At 36.2% G+C, this 18,727-nt stretch overlaps 1 protein-coding gene across 3 annotated transcripts in view; it reads right to left on the reverse strand.

The window, feature by feature from the left end:
- The window catches only part of Carmil1 (capping protein regulator and myosin 1 linker 1), a 286,802-nt gene that overhangs the window by 35,231 nt on the left and 232,844 nt on the right, over positions 1-18,727 (reverse strand). For all 3 annotated transcript variants that reach the window (XM_042683832.1, XM_042683831.1, XM_042683833.1), the window contains exons 28-29: positions 16,220-16,307; positions 13,835-13,984 (exon numbers count right to left, since the gene is read on the reverse strand). In XM_042683832.1, the coding sequence (XP_042539766.1) occupies positions 13,835-13,984; positions 16,220-16,307 (238 nt within the window). The remainder of the gene's footprint in view (positions 1-13,834; positions 13,985-16,219; positions 16,308-18,727) is intronic.

An 18,727-nucleotide genomic window follows, 5' to 3' on the forward strand; every position in this document is an offset into this window, starting at 1 on the left:
GAGGAGGAGGAGGAGGAACAACCTTACAGTTTTGAAAAAAACTAATGTTAGTAATAACACCCATTTGTGATTATCTGTTGTTGAGAGGAAAGGGAGAGAAAAATTATGAGCAGTTGTATTTAAAACAAGAATTGTTTTCCTGAAATGCAAAAAAAAAAAAAAAAAAAATTCAAGAACAGCTACTTATAAAGCAGCAGGTTTTCAAGTTTGGTAAAAGCACCACTGACACAATGCAACTGGAAAGGGATACAGTTTGAAGGTATTTCTCAAAACCAGCCTTGTACTTAGCTAGAGAAGTTAGTAACTTATACTCCTCTTCTACTCCTCTAATAATCTCAGGAGACACAAACAACCAAAATTTATGTTGTGTACTATGAAAAATTCTTCAGAGTTCTGTACATCTTTCATAGAACCTTGGTAGAGAAAAGAATCAAGGAGTAGCCTGGGGTTTAAGTTTCTGGGAAATTTCATCTAGTCACAAATAAACAGAAGTTGAAAAAGGTATAAGGATGTCCCCATTTTTTTTCTTGTGTGCCTCTTGATTAAATTTTATACAAAGAGTATTTATAGATAAAAATTATCTGGCTCTAGTTTCCCTTTCACTAAAGCCTTGGAAATAGACACCAAATATATAAAAAATATTTGAAAACTGTGACATTTCAAATATATAATAGTTATAACCACAGAGGAAGGAATATATAATTTTTAGTGTATCTATACATATATGACCAGATATACATATAAAAAGAAATTCACTTAAAACCTGATGCCTATCTGTAAATAGAAAATTTAGTTCAATTTTAGAGACATATTAAGAAATGTAAGAATCTAGGATTTCTGGTCATCAATTCAATTAGATGCACCTAAAGCTTAGTGTATAAGATTTGATTATGAGAAAAGTACATTCTAGCACACTTCATTGCTTTTTTTTCCCTTAATATTTCGTATGCTCTTCACAAGTGCAGAAAACTTCTAATTATATTTTTACAAAACTTTTACTGAATTGATCATATCTGTTATTTTTGAAGTTCTATCATGTTTGGACAGGGCTAACAGCAGTTGGCTAAAATAAAAGAGAATTTATAAGGCAGAGTCTATTGCTTTTAGTTTTGTTCTTTCAAGGGCTAAGCATATCAAAAAGAAAAAAAAAAGTGGCTCATTTCTCTATTTTCTTTCTTTTCTTTGAAATTTTTTTTTCTCAGAAAGTACAGACCTGCTCAACCTTACAGGCTGATTCCTATAGACTCATGTAGATATCTAAAGTAAGAGGAAATGGAAGCATGAACTATGATTATCCACTCAGGTATTTATTTATTTTCTATTTTTGTTGGTGCCAATCCTGCGGCTTGAACTCAAGGCCTACGTACTATTCTTGAGCTCTTTTGTTAAAGGTTCTAACACTGAGCCACAGCTCTACTTCCAGGTAGGGTGTGTGTGTGTGTGTGTGTGTGTGTGTGTGTGCATGAATGAATGCATAATTGAAAATAAGAGTCTCACAGATTTTCCTGACCTGGCTGGGTTCAAATTGTGATCCTCAGATCTCAGCCTCCTCAGCAGGTTACAATTACGGATGGGAACCATCAGTGCCCAGCAACCCAGGGAATTATTTAGGAGTAAGTATCCATGTTTTTTTCAGAAATGTGGTTAGTCTGTACCCTACCTTTCTCTTCTCTGTAACTGTTCGATTGATAAATTACATCTTGGGGAAAAAATCAAATCTTTATAACAGTTCTCTTCTGTCTTTGTACAAATGAAAGGGTTCATTTTTCTTTGTTTCTTAGTCCGCACTGACTTTCCTTAGACGCTTGTCAATGCCTCAGTATTCCTGGGGCCAGGAAATCACAAACTGTACACCAGATGGAGGGGGTCAGCAAGAGAAAAAGAAGAGGTGAATATTCCAAGTGGACCTCTCATCAATCAATTTGTGGTTAACATTATCCCATGTTACTTTAAGCCTAGAAAAAAAAAAATGAGCTTCCTTTCAAAAAGGCATTTTATGAAAAAGAAGAAGTAATTTTCAATATCCACATCTTGAAGAAAGATGAGGAAAAATGAGCTAAATCCTCATTTTATAATGTAACTTCAGTGGGAAGCATGAATTTCTTTCTTGGAGTCACAAATCATTAATAAAATCTGTTGTGGGCTATAATAGGAACAAAATGCCATGGCTGCCTGGTCTAAGAATCCAAAAGCAACATCAATATTTACATTACCCTGAAATTTTATTCATTTGATCCAATTATTATAATGTATTTGAAACTATTCTGCATGTAGTTCAATAAAGACACAGCCACCTTAACCACTAGTCAAAAATTAAAGTTAGAACTTAATAAATAATACGCTATTTTCCTTATCAAACACACCTTTATCATGTAATTTCCATATATATATATGAGTTTAATTACATGAGTCCAAACTTGCTTATATCATCATGGAAAAAAAGAAAAGGACAAGCTAGTGTCCTTGCTTTTTGGAGGACTTTTTGTTGTTTCTTCCATTTTGCACATGAAAATAACAAATAATACACTCACTTGAAGAATCAGAAATCTTTTTCTCCCTCCTTGAGGTTTAAGAAACTGCCAAATAATACCAGTTGAGAGGTAGGCTAGGTAAATCCTCTAATGTAAGAAACAATTCATGATGCCAATTTTCTACAATTCTGGGCCTAATGGCAAGAAGTGAAACAAGCCAAGGCACCCATGATTCACACCTGTAATCCTAGCTACTCAGGAGGCTGAGATATGAGGATCATGGTTCAAGGCCAGCCTGGGCAAAAAAAAGTCCATGGGACTCTTATCTCCAATTAACCAACAAAAACAGAGAAGTAGAGCTGTGGTTCAAGTGGTAGAACACTAGTCTTGAGTGGAAAAATCTAAGGTCTTGAGTTCAAGCTCCAGTACTGGCACTAAAAGAAAAAGGGGGAAAAAAAGAAAAGAAAAAGGGAAAGAATCAAAGAGAAAAATTCTGGAAGTTTAAGTGATTACATCTTCTCTCTTCATGACATGTGAGGCAGGAGCTCTTTCATTCTCTTGAATTTTGCTGCCCTCCTTCACCCTGCTTGCTTTCAGACACATGGCTAGGAATATTTAAAATCCATCATCTGTTTTACTGGCTGAACCATCTTGTAAAATCCAATCTTGTCTCTAAATTGTTGCCTATTTCATTCAGGATCTGCAGATGGATGACAACACCACAGTCTCCTGGGAGACCAGCCAGGAAGCACAGAAGCAAACAGAGCACAAGAATGTCAAGTAGTATGGACAGAAACTGCAGAGCCGCCAAAAATACTTACACTTGTACAGCAGAGAGTCTCCATGCAGCAAAAGGAAAGGGGAAAAATATGAATGGAAGAGAGATAAAGCAACAGCATTACAAGAAAGGGGAGGGAGAGAGAGAGAGACCATTCACAAACAAAGAAATAGAAGCAAGGTACATAAAAAGCCTACACAGCAAAGGAATAAAGAAGGAAGCCAAAATATTAATACTGTAAGGCATCCAGCTAGCTTTTTAAAAGCATATGCACAGTTATAGCTTAAAAGCTTGCAAAAACTCTTACATACAGATATCTGCTTTTTTGCTACACGTATTCCAAAATGGCATTTTATGAAGCCCACCAAGCATTCATTCCACATAGGGGGATGATGACATTATCAGCTCCAAAGGCATACAGTGGACAAAACATTAGATGGTTGTCAAAAAACTCCATGCAAATCTTGGTTCTTGGGCCACAGGGCTAATCTCTGCAACAGTGTGGGAGCAGTGTAACTATACGCATGTGTAGAGGTTCCTCCTGCGAGTCACTTATACCATTCTATGCTTGCTACCCACTGACTTTCAGGGTATAGTCAGTGTGAATTCTTTTTGCCACCTGTTATCAAAGCTTTTATAAAAGGACCTGACACAAGGGTCTAATACAATTGCCTACTAAAAGTGCAAATACATGTTCAGGACAACTATTTTCTGGTGGGGATTTAAGTCCCCTAAAACCTTACATTAAATCTCTGAATAATGTTTTACCTTGTATAATCATCATGAATAGTTGTTACGGCATCTTATTATTGTGGAAATTTATAAAACAATTTATATTAAGTACTAAGTAATACTAATTTATATTAAGTAATTCTAGTAGTATATTGTCAGTCATTGTAAAAGTACCATGAGGTATTGGAGGAAATCTTTTCCAAATTTCTTGAAACCATGCTTGAGGAAGGCTACCTATTGCATTTACCTGAGTTGAGTTTTTGGAAGTTGTTTATTTTTGTAGTTCAGTTGTTCTCAAGATAAAATGGGGTGAAAATACAGGGCTTCACTTGTACATATAAATGTCTTGGACCTCTTGCAGAGAGAAAGTAGTACCTAAGCAGAAAGCATTACCCACAACTATCAGCACTACCAACCATCATCAATATTATTTGCTTCTCAGACAGGTTTCCATTGACAATGTCTAGGAAAAGTCTCATCTCCTCAATTCTAATTTCATGCTTTATTAGGCAATTTTCTTCAAGTATGATTCATTTTATGAACCATTAAGTGAACATAAAAACAGCCTTGCTGAATGAAAGGAGAAAAAGTAAAAATGCTTTTTCCCCCAAATCCTGAACTAAGATAAATATTCCTGCCTTTGTTAATACACATCTCCTTAGAAACTTCCATAGTGCCGTAATTATGGATTTCATGTCCATGACTTATAGCTGATGGTTAAGCCCCATAGATAAATTTAGACTTTTCTTTCCTTTCTAGAAGGCTAATTCAATAAGACAAGTGCTCTGTCCCAATTATGCACCTAATGATTATTATAAGTGAGGGTGAGAAGTCTTTCGATTGGCTCAATGCCTCAAATGACAGGCAAGCAAAAAAATATTTTTATGAAGGGGGAAACTGTGTAACAGACAACTCAGTGTTCCTGCAGAATAAAGAGCATTCCTCCTTACTGTACATTTTTTGGGGGGTGAGGGGGACTCTTATTAACATCTCTTCACAAGGACAAGATGTAGTGGGTAAAGAGAGGCCAGCCTCTATCCAGAGTATCACTTATAATCAAGGCATCTAGAATTGGGCTCAAAACTTAGATCTGCCATTTACAAGGTTGTGGGATTTGGGACAATGTTTTTGAAAACTCAGGCCTCAGTTTTCTAGTTTGGAAAGCAAATTACTGTGAGGTGTGAGTACAATGATATCACAGTACATGGCTCAGATTGGGAACCAATGACCAGCATTCCCATAATCAGTTGGAATTTTGTGTATGGCTATTAGTGTGATCATTTTTTCACTCTTCCATTCTCAAAGAGAAAGAGGAGGAAAATAAGGAAGAAGTAGATGGTAGCAAAAAATGGAAAACAATCTAAAAGCTTATTAAAAGGAGAGTAAAACCAAGGAGAGAACCACAAATAACAGAACAGCCTTTAAAAGCGAGGGAGGTGGGTGGGAAGCCTGAACATATAGCAACATGAACAACTCTCAAAAGAGAACGTAGAGTGGGAAAAAAAGCAAGATTTAGAATAATGCATGGGGTATGGAACCACTAATGCATATTATGGAACATACAAGGTCTGGAGGGTTCAAGTAATAGAGTCCAGCCATGAGCAAAAAAAAAAAGGGTAAATGAAACATAGCAAGCAATACTAGTCACTGTTCAGGAATACATGCATGTTTGAACTTATAATGCTAACAGAAAGTGTCCAAGAAAACTTGTGGTGTCTCTAGGGAAAGAAGAGTGAGTTGATCAGTAGTGGCCAAATTTGGCTATTAAGTTTTCACAACGGTTTTGTATCTAAGATTCAGCTATTACTGAGCACCTAGAATTTTCTGGGAACTTTTGGGGAATGGGGCTGGGGATGGCCATCAATAAGACTAGAGTTTATGGACTGGAGGTTTAGCTCAGTGGAAGAGTACCTGCCTGGCGAGCGCAAGGCCCTGAGTTCAGTCCTCAGCTCTGGGAGAAAAAAAAAAGACTAGAGTTTATGTTCTTGTGTACTCTATCAGGAAAAAAAAGATTCTGACACCTTCACAGCCAGCTCTTCAGGATACTGGAAAGATAGCTGATTGGAATGGAGAGATGCTTTTTTTGGTGTGATTTGTTAGAACAATCCCAAAAAGCTTATGCAGGAATAATGCGGCTCATTTGGTGATTGCTGAATACTTGAGACTTATTCCATATGTTCTCCAATAGGAACGTGTCTAACTGACCATACAATTTAAAGGGATGGGTTGGGATCGGGGGAGAATGATGGAAGGGGTAACACTGATCAAGATGCATTGTAATCATGAACTGACATGTGGAATTGAAACTCCTTTGTACAACCATCCACTACAACTACCATGGCCACGTTCCTGATAAGGGACAATGATCAAGTGACAGTTTGGGCCACAATAGTATGGAGATTAAAAAGTTGATTTACTATTTTCTTCAAGTAACTCTTGGGCTTGTTTTGTATGAGGAAGTGTTTTGTAAATGTTATTGTTACCACAAACTATTAGAACAGCTGCCATCCTGACATGGAAGTGACAATATGGTCTCCAGAGTCCAAGTATCTACACTTAGAAGCAACCTCAGTACCACAGCTAACCTCATTTCCTTTTATCACGAACTTCTCACAACAAAGGGGTTTTAAAAAGTTACTATGAACCTTAATGGGGCTTACTCTATTAACCAAAAGGATAAGAAGCATTTGCTGGACATCTGACATTTCCTTTTAACAAGACAGCGGAAATATGCTTGCCATTAAAGAACCAGGAGGATGAAGGGAAAGAAAAAGGTGGAAAAATAAGGGAATGGAGGATTTAGCTGGAGCAGACAGCCCAAGGATTGTATTTACTAACTTCCATTCATGTGTCTCTCCCTTCTCTTTATACTTTCTGAGCATTACTACGAACATATATATAGTTTTAAAAAATTAACAATGTATCAGGCCGGATGTTAGCATTTCACATCTATATTTCTATCTACCCAGGAAGTGGAGATCAAGAGCATGGTTTGAAATCAGCCCAGGCAAGAAGTTTGGCGATCCCATCTCAATGGGAACAAGCCCAGGTGCAGTGGTGTGGCCCTGTCATCCAAACTATGCAGGAGGTTGAGATTGGGAGGATCTGTTTCAGTCCAGCCTGGGGAGGGGGGGGGGGGGGATGAGTGTATAAGACCCCATCTCAACAAAAAAAGGCTGTGTGTGGTACATGTGCCTGTCATTCCAGCTCCAGCAGGAAGCATTAATAGGAATATCAAAAAGGCAAGACCCTATCTCAAAAAAGAACACCAGAAGGGCTGGAAATGTAGCTCAAGTAGTAGAGCATCTGCTTCTCTAGAAAGTACAAAGCCCTGAGTTCAAACTCCAGTATCACCCTCCCCTAAACAAGGGACCATAAGGATCATAAGCCATTGCTGTCTTTATTCTTTCTGATGCTTAGTGTACCACTGCAGTCCTTTCAGTGGAGACGTTTATGTCCTTTGGAATAATCTCAATGGATTTAAAACAATCCTTGCTTTTTGATGTAAAACATCCTTGGCTCAATTGTGCTTTTCTGTGCAATTTTAGAACACTGTACAGGTAATCCCTGTTTAATGAACTAGACTATTCGATTTAAGGTATTTCCTACTACATTTTTTTTTCTGAGTCAATTCTCAAAGGGAATCCAAACTCAGTAATTCTTAATTGGAAAGTACTCTCAAGTATCTAGTCAAACAGTGTTATCACATTTGTAGTTGAGCAAGCAACTTTGAACGCATTTTTTATTTTCAGAAGTGAGGTGGTATAAATCTCACTGAGAAACAGATGCTAGTTCTTTCTATGATGGCTACTGGGTAGCACAAAGTGTTCTTTAAAACCTAGGAAAAATAGGTATATAGAAGCCATAAACTATGAGGAAGGTATAATAAATTGAAGGAAAAAAAAGGAGAAACAATCAGAGATTCAGTGATGCACTACATTTCCTACTGAACACAACAGTAAATTCAGCTATGCACACTATACTCATTAACTTTTATATCCAGAGTCTCATTTCATATAAAAACTGAACAGGCATCATGATGTTAAAACAAAAACATTGTGAGAACAGTAGCGGCCAGAGGCTATTGTAAAGATCATGCTAGAATACCATAGTGCAATTAAAATGATTCATTGCTTTCTTTTCCAGATCTGCAGTGTTTTCTGATACAAGGACATGAAATCTTTACCTTCCTAACTGTACCATGTGTTCTCCAGGGAACAGAAAGTGGTTCACTTTGTACTCATTTTTAACTTATCTTACAAGTGATATGAAAGTGAAATTTCATAGTTTAAATGCTCCCTATTTAAAAAATATATAACTTAATATTTTTCTTAATATATCCAATGAATGAAATTACCTGGTACTAATTTCATGCAAAACTTTTGAACAAGAGCTAGTGCTGGGTTAGTGATGATGGGCACAGAAGGAAAGTCTATCTCTATCTATCTATCTATCTATCTATCTATCTATCTATCTATCTATCTATCATCTATATCTATCTATCATCTATCTACCTACCTACCTACCTATCTTTATTTATCTAATAGGTCAGGTATGTGCACCTTTGCATTATAATGAAAAGGAAAGTGAGGATATTATTTAAATAGCTGATTATATGTTTAAGCCCAGTATTACTCGAAGGGCCACATAAGCTTGAATAGCATTTTTTGTAAAAGAATAAACAATGGGGAAAATCCCATTGAGCATCATACCTGAGAAAGATATTTGTAATCTAGATATTTTCAAAAATCCATTTGCCATGCAAAACCAAGTAGGGTGGAAGAAGACATAAATACTCTCCTCTAGAAGTAACATCATAGCGTAGTGACCTCAAGGTGAGGAGTCAAGATCAACCTAAAAATGCTTAATGTAATACATTTACTCTTTCTACAGGGTAGTAGTTCTATACAGATGACCCTTTCAGAAGTGATGTCAGTAAGCAAAAGATATTGCAGAATAAAATTCTAATTAGAAACTAATAAGTAGGTTTTGAACAATCTTCTGCACATAGTTAACAGTAATGCATGTAATTTTAAAGAGCTACACAGACAATAGACTGTAGTTGGCACCACTGTTAATAGATTATTCCACTAACAACTTTGGTACCAGAATAAGGCAATTTGTTTAAATTGGTTTAAATAATGACATTCTGACCAAGTCAAATAGACTTTTGCTGAATTATAAACTTGTGCTGAATTCTGAATTTCTACATTAAAAGGTTAAAAAATTATATATTGAACTCTGAGGCTAGATTTGTTAAAATAAAGTAATTGCTTATTTTATCATTAGTGACAGGATTCACAGAGATATATTCTGCAATAACTCAGACCTCTTAAAATTCTTTTCCTAGGAAATAGCCATAAGCAGATTAATTGAGTTCCTGCCTGGATATCTTTTGATTTGAAATGGGTATGACATTCATTAAAATAATTTAAAGAATCTCATACAATGAGTGGGCTGGTGATGCCTAAAGGAGCAGACACTGATTCTTCACCCACTTGGCACACAACTAAACTCTAAACTTCTGTTGCTTTTTTAGAGTAGCACACTTTAACTGGTGACAAATGAAATATTTAGAGATAATCAGTAGCCTAAGGAGCATATCCTTCAAGATCCTAAAAGCTAGTGATAAACCTAAGTTGAAAGCTATGGTGTGGAACACTGATTTCCTAAGACGCCTGACTGTGAGGAAAGAACAGGCAGTCTATGGACAATAAAATTCTAAGGAAGCACACATTTTGGCATGACACACAAACCATGTGTGCTGAAATGATAAGGAGTATATAAGGAAAGCTAATTAGTCATTGTCACCAACAAAATGACATGGAGAAAGACATGGAATATTCCAGGTAAGCTGTGAGGGAGCAAAATTCTAACAATTGGATGACAACCTCTGTGTGTGTGTGTGTGTGTGTGTGTGTGTGTGTGTGTGTGTGTGTGTGTGTGTGTGTGTGTGTGTGTGTGTGTGTGTGTGTGAGCTTGGTAACACATTTGCTTCTAATAATGTTTAAAAACTGCAGTTTTTTTAATCATGGTTATATAACTCTATGCCTTTGACCGTGTGTTGCAATTCACATGTTTATTCCATCTGGGATTAGTAAGCAGCTATGGTATAAAAAGCAATTCAGTCTCAATTCAGTGTAATTCAAAATCTGATCTGGATTGAAAGAAATAAATCATTGATGAAATCCCCATACTGCCCGTAGACAACTGAGTAAAACATACAGAATGGTATTGAAAAACCTGCCTTTAGTTTAGCCTTCGGTTAACTAAAAAATTGGAGTTACTTAACTTTTCTCTGCCTCCATTTCCTTCCTTCCTTATTAAGTAGACGACATCAGTAAGACCTAATTATTCAAGGGTGTTTTGCATATTCAACAGTTAATTATCTCCAGGGCCCAAGATAGTATCTAGCATGTGACTGGTACTATTTATATATTCCTTTCTAAGTCATATAACTTACTCCTCTGGAGTAAGGGGATATTAGAATCTCTGCTGGCTTTAAGAGTGGATAAAGGTCCAAGCACTGGTACTGGTGGCTCATGCCTATAATCCTAGCTCCTGAGAACACTGAAATCTGAGGACCATGGGTTGAAGCCAGCCAGGGCAGAAAAGCCCATGAGACTCTTACTCCAATTAATATCAAAAAAAAAAAAAAAAAAAAGCTGGAAGTGGAGCTGTAGCAAGTGGCAAAGTTTTCTCTTTGAGTAAAAAAAAAAAAAAAGAGCTAAGGTGCAGCACAGGATCTGAGTTTAAGCCCTAGGACCTGTGAATCCCCCTCCCCCTCCCCCATCCCCCTCACTCACCCAAGAATAAAGGTGCAAAACTTCACAGTTTATCCAATAGTTATTCTTCTTCTCCTCCCCACCATATCCTACCCAGTGAGCTAGATTACTTCTTAGTTTCTCTTGTTAAATGAAAAAATGGAACTAAGAAAATTGTGAGGAGGAGTGGGGATGGGAGAATGATCAGAAGGGTGACACGATCAAGATGCTTTGTACTCAAAAACTCTGTGGAACACTTACAAATAATTTAAAATATTAAAAAAAGAAAGTCAGACATTGGGGGCTCATGTTTTTAATTCTAAATGCACAGGAGGCTGAGACATGAAGCTCACAGTTCAAAGGCAGCCTGGGCAGGAAAGTCCATACGACTCCTATCTCCAATTAACCACCAGAAAACCAGAAGTGGAGCTGTGGCTCAAAGTGGAAATGTACTAGCCTTGAGCACAAATGCTCAGGGACAATGTCCAGGCCTCACTACCAACAACAATAAAAAGATATCAGATGGGAGATGAACTGTTCCTAACCATCTCCCCCCCTTCCCGCCCCGCAAAAAAGATTCTCTTTCTGGCATCCTGTTTAAAAAGAATCTCTTTTGTCCTTAACTTTGCAGTCAAGTTGGATTAGAAGTGACCAGTCACTCTTTAGCAGATAATCAGCTCCCTTCACTCATATAACCATTCCTATTTAGGCCTCAGTCAAAGTGGAAGCTTAAGAGTTCTCAATTTAAGTACTGAATTTTTGTCCAAATAAACTACTCACATGGATTCCTATTTCTGTGCCCCTGCAAGGTAATTCTTGTTAAAATAAATATAAATGTCTATGACTAACATATGCCCTGAAAGTTTACCTAATACAACCATAATTATTGGTTTTTACTGAATTTGGATTGACCTTTGGACCAGAAGACCTGTGAGAAAACAAAAATTAGAAAGCTAGGGACCAGAATAAAAAGAGATAACCAAAGTCTCTAACAAGCTTGTTAAAGAAATGTTCAAAATTGATTTAGTACTCATGAATATCCCAGACAAAAGTCAGGATGAGAGCCTGCATCAGCAAACAGAAGTAATCCATATTTTGTTTCAAAATGCAAATAAAATAAAAATATCTCTTATGTGCACAATTTACAATGTACTAGACAAGTAAATCTTCAAAAATTAGATAATTTCCTCCATACAGATCATAGATTTATATAGTTATAAGACATTATTTTATTAGAATTCTTTTAAATATTTAGTTAGTAAGTGACAAAGCAATTTTGTTATATCCATTTCATATAAAATTTTAGGAAAATAATTATGATTGACAGCATTAATAAGTACCATTATACTCTTCTTACTACCTTTTTAAGTATATACTTAAACTCTTATTTTAGTGTAAAGAATAGCATATATAATTGATTTTATATTTTTGCTTTCTAACGAATTAATTTTATTTTTTAAATGTAATTTGCATAAATTATACAAAGGGGCTTCAATTTGATATTTACAACTTGTACATAATGTACTTGTATCAAATTCACTCCATCTATGTTGTTCTTAGAATATTACTCTTTAGCTTTTTCTAATGACATTACAATGTTAACTAAAGTGTTAGCTTATATATGCAAGGGCTTTCATGCAGAACACTAAAGTAACTTATTCTCAAGCTTTAAGAAATATAACAGTGGCTTGTAAGGAAGAAAACTTATTACATTAGACTTTCTGTCTAAAAAAATAATATGGACCAGATCTCATGTTTGTTTTTGTTGGTCGTAGGGCTTGAACTCAGGGCCTGGGTGCTGTCCCTGAGCTTCTTAATGCTCAAGGCTCTACCACTTAAGCCACAGAGCCATTCCTAGTTTTTGAGTGGTTAATTGGAGATAGGAGTCTTACAAGGGACTACTTTGCCTGGGCTGACTTCAAACCCCAATCCTCAGATCTCAGCCTCCTGAGTAGCTAGGATTATAGGTGTGAGCCACCAGTGCCCTGCTTGCTCCTTTGTTTTCTAACGTTAAAAACAAGCCCTATTTTTTAACAGCTGAATCTAAAAATTACTACACTCAGATATTAATACAGAAATATTTGAGGTAAGTAACCCAAATCTAGTCTCACTGGCACCTTGTCAGATTATAAAGGGTCTAAAAAAAAAAAAAGATTGTTTTAGCTGGGTGCTGGTGGCTCGTGCCTGTAATCCTAGCTACTCAGAAGGCTGAGATCTGAGGATCATAATTTAAAGTCAGCTTGGGCAAGAAAGTCTGTGAGACTTATCTCCAATGAACTACTAAAAAATCAGAAGTAGAGTTGTCACTCAAATGGTCAGAGTGCTAGCCTTGAGCAAAAAAATTCAGGGAGTGCTTGAGCACACACACATAAAAAGATTCTTTTAGTAAAACAAGCACACTGAATAGAGAGGCAAAACACATACACAAACAATTGATTTCTTGAGAAATAGCTATGCCAACAACATAAATTTTAAAATAATGAAGTAAGGACTGAAGTAAAATTGTCCTCAGAGGAGGAAATAAATGTATCAACAATTGTACTGTTCTTATTATCTGCCCAGATGGATGTGCCACATGAGACCCAGCGAATGGGGTTATGAATGACGACCTACTGTTAGGTAAAGCAGAATGCTAGTCCACCTTCACAAGAAAATCAAGTCAAGTGAATGAGAACCTGTATCTCACCTAAACATGAAGTCTGAATTTAAACATTTGTCAGCAAATTATAAGGCAAGAATGGAGAACAGCAGCAGAGAGAGGGGAGAAAAAACAAACAAGAAAGGAGCCCCCAATATATTTTATTTGAATGTATCCTTCTACATAATTTAAATGGCTGATCTACAGTTTCATTTTAATGATATATTCCTGTCACACAGGACCTTTTAAGAGTTGTGTAATCAACTTCTAATTAGTTTATAATTACTCCCCTACGATGGCTACAGGGCTTTAGAAGGGGACTGGGAATGGTGGATGCCCGAGGCTTAAGCTTAGCAGTTCTATACATGGCAACAAGTTTTTGAAAATGTCTGTATGACAGGGTCTAAGGTCTGATTTCAAACAGTTGCTACCAGCAAAGGATGTGCCTTACCATACAAGTATCCAGATCTTCTAAGCGCTCTACCTCTGTTAGCTCCTCCACTGTGACAACAGAGCGTTTCACTGGCTTCTCCTCAGCCAGTTCGATTTCTAGGGACTCTTGATGAAGAAGAGCTTTGCCGCGTCTGCTGAAATGGTCTGCCTGTAGGTAGGATTGAGACCATACAAGGAGAAATTAAAGCACAGGGGACAAGGAAAGAGCTGGTTAGTCTAATTTCTGAAGACATCGTCCACAAGATGGCGCAGTGGAGCCCTAACTTGGCAAGTAGTTAAAGACAATAAAGCTCAACCAGTGTTACTTCACCTTTCATTCTCTTTCTTTGTAGAACATCGTTTTAAGCAAGAAATTACAAACCTCATAAATAAGGAGACTACTTATCCTTGAATAAAATAAGTAGTTCTCTTTTTAGTAGTTTTGAAAGAAACTCCTTTCTATACTAGTGCATATATATATGTGTATATATGTATATATGTATATATGTATATGTGTATATATGTATATGTGTATATATATATATATATATATATATATATATATATATATATATAGCAAAATGAGTTTTAGCTTGCATTATTTTTAAAAGACTGAAGGAAAGAAATCACCAAAAAGTTTTATGTCTTGCTACCTTTCATCATTTTCATGTAAGGAAAACCAAATTTTATATGAATTGTTATTTCCACGGTTTTGCTTTAGGCATATACCAAAAAAATTAAATGGTATCAAGGTAGAATGAGCTGGATGAACTTCAAAAGTTCCAGAATTGAGCTGATTTGACATCAGAAACTTTTAGTTAACTCTTCTGAAACAGTGAGAAGCAGCAATATGTCTGTGAATGCGTTGGGAACACTTCTAAACTTAAATTGGAGAAAAATGGTATCTAAGCATGATAGAAACCAAGTTCCATTTTGAAGATGCTATCTTATTCATACAGCATCTACACTTTTTGTCATCCAAACCCACAGTATTGATATGAACATGAAGTTCAAAATAACACAGAAGTGCATTCTCACAATTCCCTTTCAACTGAAGACAGAAAATATCAATACTTTTGGAGTAAATTCTTCAATGAAGGGGACAAATGTGAAAAGGTGAAAAATTTAAGGTTCCAATGCCGTTCTCAAGTGCAGACTTATGCTGATCCAGTATCCAGTGTTTGTGTCATTTTGAGGTATTTCCTGGAGCTGAGAGACATCAATAAACTGAGACATCAATTAACTGTTGCTAAAAGAAACTTTCTATTGATTTTGTTTGTGCTTATTTTTTTTTTAAGTCTCAATTGAGAGCTTGAAACAGTGAAGTAGCTCTTTACTGTGCCAGGAACTAGAAAATAGTGCTGCTGTAATGTGGCTATATATGCATATCTCAATTTGGTACAAACCAATATATTGATAAAATACAATAAACAGAAAATTTAGAAAAATAATGTGTTTGAATTCAGTGCTTATGTCAAACTGCCCTAGAAGTTTCTTAAGAAAGTTTTTTTTTTTCTGTTGGTTTCTGAGAAAGTGAATGCTTATGAACTAGTAATCACTTATTAGTGGGACCAGTTCCAGTCCACATGTAATATTCTGAGCAATGCTAACAGATGTCTTATTTTTTTTTTTGTAGGAAATAGTCATACATCGCTCTCATTTATCTGCCTCACATAAAGAAACTGTAGCTGTTTTTTTCATTTTAGTGTCCTTTATGGTATCCCCAAAATTCATTGTCATAAAATGGGTTCCCTCCATCCTGCACTGTTAGCTTAAAAGTCTTTCTATGGAGAAAGCTCTGTAGTAAGTTGCTTAGGAGATTTTTGATATTTTGGAGACATATACACAGTTATAAAACCTTAACTGCAGGGCTGAGAAGGTGGCTCAGTGGTAGAGCGCTTGCCTGGCATGCATGAGGCCCTGGGTTCCATTCCCCAGCACCACATAAGCAAAAAGAAAAAAGCTGGAAGTGGCACTGTGGCTCAAGTGGTAGAGTGCTAGCCTTGAGCTGAAGAGCTGAGGGACAGCGCCCAGGCCTAGAGTTCAGGCCCCACGACTGGACCCCCACCCCCCCCCCCCAAAAAAAAAAAACAAAAAAAACAAACCTTAACTGCCCCATAAGACTTCCGGGCCACATTCCTAGCTCCTTCCAAAATTTTTAACCTGCATGAAACATGAGCAAGATTTCTAGATATGATCCCTCTTGTTTTCCTCTGCCATTCCCTCTAAAGAAATCCTAATGCTCTCCAGAATGTCTAGAAGCAAAGGATAAGGGGAAGGAGGAAAATCAGGATCTTTTCCCATAAAATTGTGAAGAAAGGAAATACAGAAAAGAAACCACACCTCCATATATCACAAAGCAACGATAACAGGAGCCCTTGCTTATGATGTGCCCTGCACTTACCAGCTTATGATGGCAGTGTGAGAGTGCATCCAGGATTTCATCCACAATCCGATCAGACAGGAAGGAGGCCACTGTCAGCTTCACTTCACTGTGTGAAAATTAAAGGGAAAGAGTAGCATTTTAATTTGTGCAAAGGAGAAAAAAACGCTTATTCACCTTGATCCTGTGCTGGTAAGGTCAACAACTGTGATTCCATTTCTTTCTTTGAAAATGGAATGCAAGAATGTGTGAACAGGGCTAGAGATTTCCAAAAATAAGCTTTAAACACTGCCATAAACACACAGATAATAGACTTTCTTTACCTATTTCAACCTGCCTCTAAATTTAAAACTCAGGATTTAATGGCAGGAATGAAAAACATCTGGATAGAGACAAATGTAATGGCAACCATATGAACCATGTGGCATGGTACAATTCACCCATTGACATAAATGAAAGCAAACCTAGGCTGGAGTAAATTAAGAAAGTCTAGCCTGGTTGCTAAGTCATAGCTATTACTTTAATATGTGTATTCCTTACCCTTTGAAAAAAAAAAAACTTTCACCAAATGGTACTGTATTATACCATTTCTGTTTTGACTTGCCATCTTACTGAAAATGCACTGTACCCCTATCTTTATAAATGCTACAATTTCCAACTTGGGTGACTCTTGTCTGAGCTTAGACAATTGCTCAGACAACATAAAGTTGTAATTTTCATTATTAAACAAACTCAGTCATTAAAAAGTTTCTACAGGAGGCTGGTATTTTAGTTCACAGTTCAGCCATGTGATGATATTCACAACAATTCAACTTCCATGTGTGTTTTCAAGCTAAGGAATCCCACTTACACGCACATATGACCAGATGTCCATAATTACACAGTACTTTTAAAGGAAAATGTGAGGTATTGTCTCACAAGCTCAGCCTCCTTTTAAAGCCAACAAATGATTTTTTTCCTCTATCAGAGCAAGTAAAAGAGTTGCCAAAACAACATGTCTTAATCCTAAAATTAAAGTTGAGAGTACATGTGTGTAATGGGAAAAAGATCTTTTAAACCTAAAGGCAATAATGTGCATTGATTATTTCTGTTGGGGAAGATTTCTATGAGTAGGACAGCAGAATGGAAGTATTGACTATGGTGTCTACTCTAAAAACTCACCGGAGCTAAAAATAAAAGGAGGTCTCTTTAATTCTTTTACCTGAAAGGAAGTCTTACTACATTTATTTTACCTAATACTTTACGAGTTATTACCCAGAGGTATCCACTGGTAAGACTTACTTGGGTCTCATATCCAATATAATTTTAACAAGAATTTCCTCTGATATTTTTGTAAGCCTGGAAAGTGCCCTTCGTTGTGAAATTCTCAATTCTATACTTTGTTTCTGTCTCATCTCTTCTTTGAAAGTAGGAAGGAGAGATTTACCTATTTCAAATTGTAGCACCAAGAAGCAAAACTCAGGAAAAATACATTTTAAAATGTCTTGGGATTTTTCAGTTTGCAAAACTTTTCAAAAACTTGGGTAACCTTAATCTGCATGTGCACACATACGTATATGAATATAAACCTCCTTGTGTGCTTGTGTTGATATTTTCATTCAGTTCATGCTCAGTTTAGCACATTATATAAACAGCCAAATAAAGAATCAATGGACATAAAATTGATTGACCAAAGTGAAGAGTCTTATCTTTCCCTTTCAAAATTTGCACATTATTTTATGGAAGTGACGATATTTGACAGAATTTGATGCATTATAATAAAGGTATCAGAATACACTCTATTGGAGATTGATCCTATTACTATGACAGAATGGTGGCCAATAAAATTTTCTTGCTTATTAAAGGTGATATCAATATTAACTATATTTTTATCTTAAACATATTAACCTTTCAATACTTATTTTCACTAAAAAAATTCTGAAGTAGCAGGTAACAAAAGTATGCTTACTTACCTTGTTAAAGGCTTTAATTCCTAAGATCACTAACTATGGTATCTAAGAAACTCTCTGAAAAACTTTAAAAGTTTTTCTAATCTTTCCAGCTATATTTCAGCTGAATAGGCTCTAGGAGCGTTATTTATTCAAACAACAAACCCTAATATCTCTATCTTCAACCTGAGACTGTCAACCAGCAACTGTCCAATCGCTGTAGAATTCCTAAATCCTCCTGTAAGGCTTCAGTATGTAAATAATGATTTAATCTTTGTCTTGTTCTGTTCAAGCTGTCATTTTTCCTCATAACTTGGCTGCATCATTATTGTTAGATTCATTCCCAACTCTCCAGATAGGTGTGACTATTCTTCTGCTACAACATTCTTATCAATATTCCAAAATAGCTTCAGTAGGAAATCAAAAGTATTTCTGAACTTTCTCCAAGGAGGAGACATACAATTAGCTGAGTTTACAATGGAAAACTGATGACAGCCAAGAAACTCTAAGTAAAAATTAAGGAAAATTTGTCAGTGATCATGGCTCCTAAATATTTATATCTCGGCATATTTTTCAAACTGTGACAGCACTAGTATACACA

This window comes from Dipodomys spectabilis, unplaced genomic scaffold, assembly GCF_019054845.1.
Source record: "Dipodomys spectabilis isolate Male_0828 unplaced genomic scaffold, ASM1905484v1 ptg000085l, whole genome shotgun sequence".
Classification (NCBI taxonomy): domain Eukaryota; kingdom Metazoa; phylum Chordata; class Mammalia; order Rodentia; family Heteromyidae; genus Dipodomys; species Dipodomys spectabilis.